Source organism: Balearica regulorum, chromosome 1, assembly GCF_011004875.1.
Source record: "Balearica regulorum gibbericeps isolate bBalReg1 chromosome 1, bBalReg1.pri, whole genome shotgun sequence".
Classification (NCBI taxonomy): Eukaryota; Metazoa; Chordata; class Aves; order Gruiformes; family Gruidae; genus Balearica; species Balearica regulorum.
The window spans coordinates 157,852,852-157,866,125 of NC_046184.1; the positions used below are offsets into that span (position 1 = coordinate 157,852,852).

At 38.8% G+C, this 13,274-nt stretch overlaps 1 protein-coding gene across 1 annotated transcript in view; it reads right to left on the reverse strand.

The window, feature by feature from the left end:
* The window catches only part of LOC104631388 (protein-lysine methyltransferase METTL21E), a 40,458-nt gene that overhangs the window by 20,000 nt on the left and 7,184 nt on the right, over positions 1-13,274 (reverse strand). Inside the window, exon 4 of the mRNA XM_075763888.1 lies at positions 2,371-2,528. Coding sequence (XP_075620003.1) covers positions 2,371-2,528 — 158 coding nt within the window. The remainder of the gene's footprint in view (positions 1-2,370; positions 2,529-13,274) is intronic.

The window sequence follows — 13,274 nt, forward strand, 5'->3', positions numbered from 1 at the left end:
CTAAAGTATCACAGCTCACTATGATCTTTGAGCTCTATAGGCTGACAAAATAAATGCCACGACATGCCTCAATATAGGCTTGCAAAGCATTAGAGCCAGAAGGAACAACCGCAATTATCTAATCTGTCACGCTGCATAACATGAGCTATAAAATTCCAGTCAGCAAGTCCTGCTTATAACTGCACTTACTTCTGGTTGAGTTAAAACGTGTCCTTCACAAAGACATCTTGATATAAGGACTGCTTGTGAGAGAAAATCCACAACAACCCTTGTTAAGCTCTTCCAATAGTTAATTATTTCTAATAATAATTGATTACCGTAATGATTCAAAAGGGAACAATAGATTTACCCCTTTTCTTCCAATTTGTTTTCAGTTTCTATGTGCTTACCTTGTTAAGCTTAGCAAACTTTTATAGCAAACAAAGCCAAAAAGAACCCTCTACAACAGATTCCTTATATCTGCATTTATAAACTGTGATTAAGAAGTTTCTTTCGCTTTTCTGTCCTGTGTCATACTGACCAGTGAGTTTTAGTTCACTGTTGAAATAGAAATTGCTAATTTTATTTCTCTGGAAAAGACAGTTCCCAGCTTGTCTCCCACATTTTTTCCCAGACTTTTTGAAAATTATATAGTGTCCATTGACAAATACGTACAATGGTTGTCAATTCTTCTTGAAATATAGATGACCATTTGGAAAAGCAATTATTAGTGGCTTAGTCTGGCACAGCAAAATTACACTCTTAGTTTAGCTTTTAACCAATTAAGAAGCAGAAGGAAAGGAACAGGAGGGCCATTGACCTAATGTTGACATGCTAGAAATTCAAACAAAGTTTTTGTTCTCTACCTCTTAATTCAGAGCAAAAAGAGTAGGGTCTTTTATGCAAACTTAATATATCTCATAATCAAACAGAAATAGGTCTGTGAGCACCAGGACTAATTAAAGCCAGGTTCCTAAAGATTGTGTCTGATGTTTGACTGACATTTAAAAACACATAATATTAAGATTTCCTGTTAGTTCTATATATTCCTATAATTTCTTGTCTCAGAGTTTTGCCATATTCTGTTGTAGAAACTGGCTGGCAGGATCAAAATTTCTGTGGGTTAAATTAGGGAAGCTTTGAAATCTGGCTTCCTTTCCATGAAAAATGCAGGAACTTTATTTTCCTTAAAGTTTCTGCCCTCTTGACAAATTTGACTGATGTTTTTCAGAAGCATACAAATACTGCTGGATGAAACAGGAAGGGAGAACATGAAGAGACACAGCCAGAAGGGTTGCCTGCCTTCCACAGCAAAACTGGCCAAACCCTTCCAGAAAAAAAATATGCTTTTCAGTACAGCCCATGATTTCGTGAGAATAATTGGCAGTCAGCCAACCTTTCCTCGAAGACATGCACTGAGGTCACCAAGAGATATCATGTAAATGACTTGTCCAGGTCTGCTAAGACAAGGAAAATTGTTTGGAGTTCAAAACAACAGAGTACGCTAACTATCCTCAGCTGAACTATGGCCGTATTTCTTTAAAACAGTACAATCCTAGGAGGCTGATACTGTTGGGACAGAAATGGAGCCTCTTGGGTTTTAGTCCTCTCCCTGCTATAGGGGCTCCTGGAGATGGTTCTGTTTCAGAGATGTTCTCTGAATGCCGCAAGTGTCAATGGAGCATCGTGGCACCTCCCTGACCGCAGTGGTTTCTTTCACTCTTAATTATTGCAAAACAGTCAGTTAGCTGCATTGCACAGATTCAAAACCTTGAAGAAGGTTCTTTGTATGGTGGGCATGTGGATGGTTCTTATATCAAGAGCCAAGGACAAGAGTTCTCTCCCACTGGATTTCTGGCTGTTTAAGAAACTCAAAGCTCCAGCTGAAACTTTTCCCACATCTGCATATTTACAAGGTAAATTTGTTTCTCACGTGAGTAGGTTGAGTATCTTCTATGAGTGCTAATACCTTGTGAGCTTGTATCACAGCTGTTTCTGCAACCTGGATCTGCCTACTACGTAGCCATCCGTATTTATAAAATGTACAGAAGTGTAATCATCATAAGACTGACATATTTCCTCCAAAATATACTTGTAATTGGCCAATAGGATCAAAAGTTACTGGTAGGTGAGGAGAGTACACAAGATCTTGAGTGATAGGGGCATAAACGAGATACCATTTAAGCTTTGAGAACCAGGAATTCATATGAAACAAGGCTGAATTCAAGTTTGGGATTTGCAGAATGGAGACAGAGAAGCACAGAATGTTTTCCTTGGGTTTACAACATACAACAAAACAAATGCAAAACATGCAAAACATGCAAAACAAATTAAAAGTGCTAGGAGGTTCCAAAACTAAAAAAAAATAACAATACTGCATAAATATTGTACCGATGGCCAGACAACTGCCCCGTAACAATCAGTGGCTTCTGTTATTCTTATCTCATGGCCAGCAAAGTGAAAGCCTTCCCAGGCCTTATGAGTTATAAGAGTAGGAAAAAACCGCCTTCTCATGATTTCTGCAACTATCCGTTCGTCTTCTTTTTCCCCTGGAAGCAAAAGTACAAAAGGTCAAACAAGCTGAGTGGACTAATAATGCAACTACCAATTTATATTGAAAATCTGATTTAGAAGCAAGAATGTGAATTGCATCTGTGAATAAAAATACATTTCACCATTAACGGTTAGCATGATACATGGGAAGTCTCCTGAATTCTAATTGAAGTTTTCAGTTTATGACTAAATAATTTCTTTCCTGTTTTGCTGAAGAAGCCAAGTTCATAAAAAGTAAAGTGGAATGTTACCATATATTGCTTTCCATTTCAGCAATCCAAAGGAAATTTTTTAACTTCTTTTTCACTTCAAGAACAGTTGCCCTAGTATAGACACTCACGGTCTTATGTGCCCGGATTTTTTATTATTTTCCATATCCTTTTACTGTTCGCTTTCCCCACATTATGTTTCTTTTTGACAGTAAACAAAAGGAGCCACAGTATCATTTATAAGTCTGTCACAAAACTTGCGAAACAGATCCTAGCAACACAAATTACGACAGACAGGAGTGAAAGCACTAGTGTTGTCAGGAAAGCTTATCCACCCACCCCAACAGAGCCCTGTCAGAGGGATTCTTTCCAGTTGGCTTGATATCCTGAATGCCATCCCTGTTGCTAAGCGAAGGATATTTATGATAGCTAACATAATCCCGGATAACTCTTCTAACAGGAGAGGATTCATTCTTTTTTAGCTGAATACCTAGCCAGTTTCAGTTTTGCCTTCATCACATAAAGCTGCACCACAATGTTATAAAAAAATATGTAAGTGAAGCTGTCCAGAGCATATTCTTAGCAAAGTCTAGAATCATTCCAAGTTTTCACAGGAAATTTGCTTTCACAGCCAACTATGATCTCTTGGCAAACTAGCTAAAGCAAAACATGTTTACAAGCTACACCTCCTAGAAAGCACACCAGAGATTTAGATATCTGGGTTACTGTCCTGTCCAAAGCAGAGTTTCTGTATCAAGCCTGCAGTTACCATCAAAATCACAGATATCAAGATCGGGATTACATAGCATAGAAACTGCAGCCTCAATGACTATTGAAAATTAAAATACTTGCTTTCTCATCAGCATAGAACACAGTGGTCTACCGAAGATTCTTCGTGTTTCTTCCCCCTCAAATCACTGCAGTCACAAGATGTGATGGTCTCAAGTGTTGTCATTTGCTCTGCCATATGTCTTAGTATTTTTATTGCCATAATCTATTGACAAAGTCTCTCCTTTTCTTGTGATAGAATTACCAAGGAACAAAAGCAGGTGTGAACAGAGAAAGAGATGATACCAAACAAAAACACATCAGGAGGATGCTCAGGCTGATTAGCCAGTGCTTTAAGCTTGTAACTCAACTTACTTTAAGCATCAGATGAAACTAGAAAATAGCAACAAACACAAGGAAGAAAAAGCAAAAATGTTCATGTTCAATCTTAGTATGTTGATACTAAGACATCATCTGGAAGTTAAAAAAACCCACAAACCTACCCCAACAACAAAAAAAAAACCCAACGAACCCATGGTACTCCAAGAACTGATTGGGGGGAAAAATACTAATCATGGGACACAGCAAAATTAAAAATAACGTAATGTGTGTACTACTGGAAAGAAATGTAAACAGTATAATTTTATAAAGGTAACAAATAAAATAACCTTAACATTGAAACTACGATATTTTAAGATGTTAGGAAATAAATAGTATGTGGCAGCCCATTACATCTTCCGCAAGCCTCTAATGTTAAGTTGAGAGAAAACACATGCGTCATTGTGCCCGCAAGCGGGTAACTCTGCACAAACATGAGTTAAGTGCCAGAGAAATGCTGTTCCAGGGCAAAATTAATCTTTTCTTATGAAAGAATTCATATGAAGCTGTCTTATTATAAATATCGTAAGTATATTTAATATATCATCCCATTTCCAGGCATACCAGCTATAGCCTGCTTTTAATCTTCTGATTGCTTATAGCGGTCTGATCTTGTTCTGTAATCAGTACTAGCTGTGGAAGTAAAAAGCTATTCCCTCCATTACCTCCCAGTTACAACCATTTTTCTTGATTCTTCCTCCCTTGACATCTCTTTTGGGTCCAGTTTTGTTGAGAAGCCTTAACTTATTAAGTCTTAACTTCTAAAGCTTCTGCCAGAAGATCTATAAAAATTTAGCAGCATTACAGCTTACCCCTCTACTGCTCAATAAATATTTCCCATGTATTTCTTACATTATCAGCAATCTTTCTACACAAGGCTTGCATAGCACCTACATTAATAGAGTTTGTAGACCACGGCTCTCTACCTAAAATTGTCCACTACCCTGAAGAAAGCATCCCAAATCTGCTGATTAATAACACCACTTAAATCTTTAGCCACTTTATGCCTCTGGTAATCCACCAGGTAGGTTATCCAGAGAAGTTTACATATTTTTTATATTTTTGCCTTCCCCTTAGAAGATCTTACTATTGTGGCGAATCAAGAAGAGCATTTGTTTCACCACAGACATATGGTAGACAGGCTTCAAAACTCTAATGAGAAATTTTACAAGACCAGGAAGCTAATGATTCTGACAAAGAATGCTGACAAAATAAGGACTGTAGACTTTTAGTCAGATTTGCTTACTTACATACAAATCTCCCTTCATATTGCAAAAGGCACTCTTCTATTTTCTACTTTATAGCTTTCAGAATACCTAAACTTCTTGTGGAGCTGCACAAAAAGAAAGAAGTTAATTTTTCTGTAACTGCCTTCAGAGCAGTCAGAAAAATAATAAACTAGCAGGCAATCTTTTAAGCAACAAGAAAACTGTTATCAGAGTAAGCAAAATCCAAGTGAGATTAAGTCTTTCAATACCTGCAAACATTGAGAAAGTTCTGCTGCTACTTTGATCAAACACTAGTTTCTTGACAACAGATGTAAAAAGCTGATAGGGAGTTATTCTGCTGGAAGTGTTTATCTCTGTGTTAGTCTTCATTCTCTTGTTCAGGAAGGTAACTTCTTGGAATTATGACCCAGTGAATGGATTTTAATTATTTTAATGACATTTCAAGATAACAAGAGCTGCCTCATCAGTAGAATAGGGTCAGACAAGGGAAGAGGAGGCTTGACTGACCTGCCTACTGATTCTTGTGAGAACGGAAGTGCATAATGGGCATTTCCAGCAATAGTACAGCAATACCAAGCACCCATATCAAACTGTTAGAACTCAAAGGTCTGCTAGAACTGGTTCCTCCCTTCTTCATTTGCCTGGATTTGATCAGGTAGGTTTGCCCTCACTCCTCTTCTGTGATTTGGAAAGGCATGGAAGTGGTATAACCATGGAATGACTTTCTTCAGCCTATTCATCTCTTTGCATAAGCATGTATACACAGAAACCACTGGAGTTTCAGGTGCTGGAACCTTATTTACATTAAGATGAGACAGTCTGATCCTGTTCAGGTAACATATAGAAATTAAGATAATTTTTGTTAGTGAGACAGATAGCACTCCTTTGATCTTTAACTTGTGTTCACAAAGAAGTTCCCATCAATAGATGTCCCAAATTCTTCTTGAAATAGAATTTGAATGTCTTTAAGTTTCTTAAGACTTTCTGCCTAATAGGATAATTTTTTATAGCATTCTTTGAAATATTTCAGGTAAAGTATTGTTTATCATAGAAGTCTAATGTCTTTGGAGCATGTTCTATGAACTCCCTTGATTCTAAGTTAATATCAAGACTGAGGGAGAAAAAGTCATATACTGATGACACATCTTGCACTATATCAACCGTATCATTAAGAAAACAGCATAAACACCATTCTCAAAGGCAAAGCAATCATCATTATTACAAAATGCAAACATAGTTTTCCAAAGAGACATACTAAATCATGTGGAAGACTGGAATTGTGAAGTTAGTGACAGGTTAGTTAAAGAAACGTGCATGAAGCTGGAAAATCTTGTGTAGGGAACCAGAGGATTTTGCTGACACATTCAAATGTCAAATGAAATTTTTTATAGTGGAACAAAAATCTAAAGAAAGAAGATGACGTGAATTCTGCTGAGACAGAGTTGGATAAGTCCTTCAAGTGGGGAAGGGAAGGCAGAAGGAAAATAACAGAAGATAGACCAGGTCAGAATGAAACAAACTGCAAACTGCAGCATCTTTTTCTTTAACAACGAAGCAAATCGCACAGCTGGGCTTTAGGCTGTCTTTACCTGCACGCTTTTTCCTTGGAATGAGTAGAAATAGTACCTGTTTAGAAAAATGCTGCATGATCAGCTGTTGCATTTACACCAATTGTCACATAAAATCATGCTTGGGAGTATACAGCTCCATTAGGAAATGATAACCTTAAAATTCAGTTGGGTATCTTCCATCAGTTAATAGTATATGTTAAATCTCTCACTGCATAACTAATGATACTGCCTACATGAATGCATTCTCCACTGAATAAAAAGGGAACAGAGACAGGCACTGAAACAGCATTTACAATGCAAGAAAAGCAGCAAAGACAAGGGGGCTGAATTAAAATTATTTAGAAAATATTGATACCACTGTCTAGATACCTGAATTAAAATGTGGCTAAAAAAGGATGTAAAATAACCCTTCCACATAGAAGCTGTGAAGAATATACTAGCAGTCAATATCTCTATTTTCAGACTCATTCACAAATAGCACAGAGTAACCAAACATCCTCCAAGTATTTTGCTAATGGATTAGGACAGTATTAATTCAGAAAAAAACAGTTTCACCCAATGATTCATCAAAACAACCTACAGGGGAAAAAATAACAGATTAGTCTCTTTCAAGTGCTGGCTTGACCCTACTTAATCTCTTGAGGTCAAATGGTGTCACAGCCCAAGGTGATAAGGAAATAAGACCCAGCCATCTTCTGCTTCTCTCCTGCTTTGATGGATCTTCTCCAACTGGCAAAAGGAATGAAATCCAAGCCTTCAGCATGAACTTGACCTAACGAAGTTCAGCCCTACTGCAACATATTCTCCCTTCTTCAGAAGCAGTATATTCTCACCTGTAGAGCTTAAATTTAAAATTTACCATTTAGACTTGTACTTACAAATGTTTTAAGAACCATGTATTAACATCTGTGAGGACATACATGGTTCATCTAAGACTTCTCACCAATTACCTCTGAGTTTGATGAACACAGGAGGACTACCTGCGCTGACATTACTGATTGAGTAATGGATGAGAGAAAGTTCCAAGAATTCACAATAGACAAGCCTCTTCAGATCTCACACTCTGAACACATAGAACTGGAGACATCCAAAGTAAAGATTCAAGATAAATGTTATCTATATAATATATACATTATATATATAATATTCACTTTATATATATAATATTCACTTTATAATTTTAATATGCATAAAAATAGCTATCTCTATATCTCAATGTCAAGAAGATACCTCCAGAAAGGTCAGTAAGGGAACAGATCTGCAACCAGTTCTGTGACTGTAAGAGATGATTGGAGAAGAGTTACATCACTACACTAATAGGAATCATCAGAAGGTAGCCCTGTGAATCAATCTGGGTATTTCCAATGGCTTAGAAGTATTTTACCCCAAAACTATATTAGGTCCCAATTCTAAGGGACTCTGGAGTCTCACAATTTTTACTGAGATACTGCCATCTCAGGATCAGAGCCCTGGTCTTGCAAGCATTACAGATGGCTCCCTGGAAACATACACAACCCTGAATCACAGAATCACCCCAAGTTCCAGGTGGTATCACTTGAGTATATTTATTTAATTTCATTTATTCCTATTTCATTCCATTCCGTTTCATTCCAGCCTAAGGACCCTTAAAGGAAGGGGTTAGGAGGGAAATCTAATCATGCCCTTGACCTTCCAGAAGTCAGATGTAACCTACACCTTTCTAAGAATATAAAGCAAAGTACTGCTCCAGTACTTACCTAAACCACACAGTTAATTTTTCCTTACTTCATTCCTACCTACGTAACCGAGTGTAGGCATTCCAATACATTCATTACAAGCTCAACCCGCTGAAGTGATGGCAATGACAAGGTATATTATATTGATTAATCTGAGATACTACGTCAGGGTAATATAATGCTTGAAACGTTATACTTTGAAATGCAGAAATACAAAACCGCCACCCATGAGCAGCCTCTTCTCAGCCAAGAGACAAGATGCACTTAGCTCAGAGCATGAGGAGACAAGAACAGGAGAGGGGTATGCTCACAACATCCAGTCTGTGTATTTACCCAGGCCTGAGAGGCGCATTTTCAATTTGAAATTCACACCACTGAAATCCCAGCCCCATTCAAGTCACGGGTCATCCAAAACCATTAGAAGGCTGAAAATAGAAGTACCTAGTCAGGTAATGTCATGAACATATAATGAATTCAAATGTGCCAAGTACTTCCCTTCTACTTCATCATGTTTGTCTGTCATTGAAAACATCTTCAGGTCTAGGCTCAGCAGCTATTTAATCTCTAAAGATAACTAAATTATTTCGCTTTGACTACAAAAGGAGACTGTGTTCTTAAATTAGATGGTCTAATGTACATTATAAAAGGCCGACAGCCAATTTCCTGATGCACAGGAAGACTCTGGATGAGTAATTTAGACTCTGTAAGCCATTGTCTAGTCAGTCTAATCTTTCACATCTCTTACCTTGCCCAGGTCAAGAGGGCTTCGTGCCACTGAAAGCTTTTACTGCCTTGTAACAACATGCCAGGTACCACAGCCAGCGGAACAGAAGGGACTCAACAAAATGCCTGCCAATTTTCCTCTACCAATAATCCTGGACTTCTAAAATATTTCTTTGAGGAAAGAACTGAAAGTAACCTAACAACATGAATCCATGCAAACACACCACCTTTCTCATGTGGCAGTTGAGAAATATCTACTTTATTGTTAAAATACAGCTACTGCAAAGGATAAAGATGTGAAAACAGGAGAGAGGCACATGGCTGAGAGGGAAAAATATGTTACAGACTTCTCTACAGAGTTAACACAAGCTTTGCTTATTTGAGTGTTGCCTCCAACTTTTGTTCTATCCATACACATGAAGTTTTCACTTGAGTTTAGTAATGTCTTCAGCAAAAATGGGTCTACTTCTTGTAGGGAGAGAAAAGGAACAGAGAAATGCGAATTCAAATTAGTAAATCTGATGTTTATTATAGTATTCGAATGCTGTCACTTTCGAACAAAAGAGCTCATAGATAACTTACTTCATGATAGCCAAGAGGTAAAGTCAGAGAAGAGGTATTTTTAGACTGTTCTCATTTGTTGTGAAGGTGCAGTTTAGCTCTACTCACTCCTTAATTGGGTAAATACTCAAGTCTTTTTTTTGTTTGGTTGGTTTGGTTTGGAGATAGTTTGTTGTCTAAGAGGAGTAGAATCTGAGTTCTTATATTTCAGGTCAATCCTGCAGTGCAGGGGAAAAAAAAAAAAGGTAACTAATGGTGTGACTTCCATGAGTTTGCAGGGTTTTTTAATGCTTTTGAGATAAGCAATAATGGAAGAGGTTGTTAGGATGTCTTTTTTTTTTTTTTAAGATAAAAGGATAATTCAAAGCTAAGAGACAAAAAAGAGGAAGATGAAAGAAGGGGAGGCAGGTGGTGGGAAGATATAGCAAAAGTGTCATTTATATATAGTATAAATAGGCTCATTCTTTAACCAGCACTGTTAATTGCAAAATCCAGTATATAAAGAATGGTTGAGCAATTTAAGCACTCAGAAAATGGAGGAACTGGGTGCTGGACCTTCCTCAGAAGGCTTCAAATTCACAACTTGTTCACCCAAGGGGTGTGTTCCAGCTGCCCTACAGAACCACGTGCTTCCCCTCCCCTCCATCACCACCAGACCGGGCCGTCAGGAAAGCAGGATTGCAAGAATCACATTAGAAGGACAACAAGCAAGGAAAAGCCCAGCTAGGAATTGAGCCTCAGTTGCGAAGAGGCAGACTTGGGTTCCATGCTCTGGTCCCAGGATGTTTTTCACATTTTATAGATCTTTGAAGTCAGTGGAAGAGTGTCAGTGGGGAAGGGAGTGAGAAGAGTAAGAGGTGTCTTTAGAAGTTACCCAGGAAATAGGAATGAGACACTAAGTCACTCCCTCTGCCCAGCTGAGTATCTTAACTTCTAAGTTACAGAGTTAGGCTGCTTCTCACTTGCCTCCATTCCAACTATGTCCCATTTAAGGCACCTTTCTGGACTCCACTCAGAGACTTGAAATGATGGCAGGAATCACCATCAATTAGGACATCTGTCGAACACAGTGAGTAGAAGGAGTGTGTCCCTTCTAAAATGCTGGGAGATATGTGAAGGTTACCAGGTCAGCATTTTCTCAGATATTTATGGATTAAAAACTGAGCACTGGCCAAGTGAAGTGAGACGATGGAGTGTCAAGGACAAGTATGTGTTGCAAATTTGCTCTCCTCCTTTTGTCTCAGAGATAATATTATTCTGGCGTCAATTTAAACAATGCAACTGTAGTAAAGTAATTTAGTATCCCAAGAAATGAAGATTGGAGTGGTAGAATCTGATCTCAGAAAAGTTTAGCCAATGAGAGTTAAAGCTAAGGATCAAGAGAAATCATGAAAGTGTTCAGATTTAACTCCAGCCAGGAACTAAGCCCCACACAGCCAGTCACTCACTCACTTCTCCCCGGTGGGATGGGGGAGAGAATTGGAAGGGTAAAAGTGAGAAAACTCATGGGTTGAGACAAAGGCAGTTTAATAGGGAAAGCAAAAGCCACGTGCACAAGCAAAGCAAAACAAGGAATTCATTCACCACTTCCCATGGGCAGGCAGGGGTTCAGCCATCTCCAGGAAAGCAGGGCTCCATCACGTCTAATGGTTACTTGGGAAGACAAACGCTATCACTCCAAACGCTGCCCCCATCCTTCTTCTTCCCCCCAACTTCATGTGCTGAGCACGATGCCATATGGTATGGGATACCCCTTTGGTCAGTTGGGGTCAGCTGTCCTGGCTGTGTCCCCTCCCAACCCCTTGTGCACCCCCAGCCTCCTCGCTGGTGGGGTGGTGTGAGGAGCAGAAAAGGCCTTGGCTCTGTGTAAGCACTGCTCCGCAGTAACGAAAACATCCCTGTGTTATCAACACTGTTTTCAGCACAAATCCAAACCATAGCCCTGTACTAGCTGCTATGAGCAAAATTAACTCTATCCCAGCCAAAACCAGCACAGACAAGAAGGAAAAGAGATATCTAATGATGCAAGTGTGATGGAGAAATGATTGGACAAAGACACAAGAGAAAAGATCAGACTGGGTACAGACCTACCTGTAAGCTGAGACCAGTAGTAATGGGAATCATGAACAACAGGAGTTTTAACCTGGAGAACTTGTGCCAAGCCAATTAAAAAGGAAAGGGGAAGGCACCAAATATAAAGAGCTCAGACTGGACCTTGCAGAGAAACTGAACTAGAATAAGAACCCCGAGAAACAGGGATTGAGACTGGGTAGGTGAAGTTAATGAAATGGGAATGGGAAAGGTGGTAGAGGAAAAGGATGAGAACAAGGAAGTCACAGGCTCAGGGTGACCAAGCAGGTAAGTCTTCGTGCAGCAGGTTCAGCACCATTCACCTCCAGAACCTGGCATGGAATTTAAAATGCCAAAGCCTGGTGTCAGATGAGACTGTAGAGATATCCCATTTTCCATTCATCTCTCCTCATCCTCTTAAACTAGTGTTTCTAGACATGATAGAGAACCACCTGCTATTGCTATCAACACAGTTATTCTCTTAGCTAAGTGGAATATATTTCTGCATTTGATCTAAAGATTCTTCCCTACTGACTAATTTTGCATACATTGACCTAATGCCCAACAACTCAATTTATTTTCATAATCCAAAGCTAAAAAAGTTGCATGCAGACTCACTCCTCCCTGCCTTTAATCTTGCCTGAAGAGAGTATCATATTAGAGCACCAAGCTTGCAGAAGCATAGAAATGCCTGTGCAAATTTACCTACAGCCCTCACTAATGACAGTCATCAGTATTTCAGTCTTTGGTAATTCTATCTTTAATATTTATACTTCTAGATATTTTTTCCCTCAATAATCATACTTCATTGCATAGGATCAACTTGAGCTCTTTGTTCAAGTTAGAATTACAAAAGGAATTGCATTAAAGAAAATCTCCAGATTAAGGCACTTGAACAATGCTTTGTGCAACAGCAATCTATACCAATCCCTATAAGCCATCTTCTTGTGCAATTACAGCTTTCCAGAGAAGGTCGTCAATTTGGAGTACTTTAAAAGAAGTATTCAAAAGCAAAGTAACAAATATTAGTTTCAGTAAGCAAATAATTCCTTTTAAGTATTGAAGTCATGCCCAAAACTCCACCTGGCCTTGCTGAACAGGCAGCAAAGCAAACCTGGACGCTGAGGTCTCTCAAAAAAACAGAAGCCCAAAAGCCTGGCTCTGCATGGACCAAGACTCAAATGAGATTTTAAACAAAGATATAATGAAAAATAAAATAATTTAAAAAAACCCCTCATTCTTTTGCATTCAGCTGTAGAACGTATCTAGACCCCCATCCCAAAACAACACACGCACTTGCCCTAAAACCATGTATCCCCCTGGTGACCCCTAAAAGGGAGATTACTCATGATGCTTTACGATCTTGAAAGATGTGCAGCCATGAGCTTGCTGAAGAGAAAAAGCTGCCAGCAGCCCCTGAAGGTATTTGAAGATTAGATTTGAGGCTGTCTAGACAGAAACCAAGCTTGTAATAACCAATTTTCCCTAATTGACACCCCGCAAACAAACCTCTCCTGA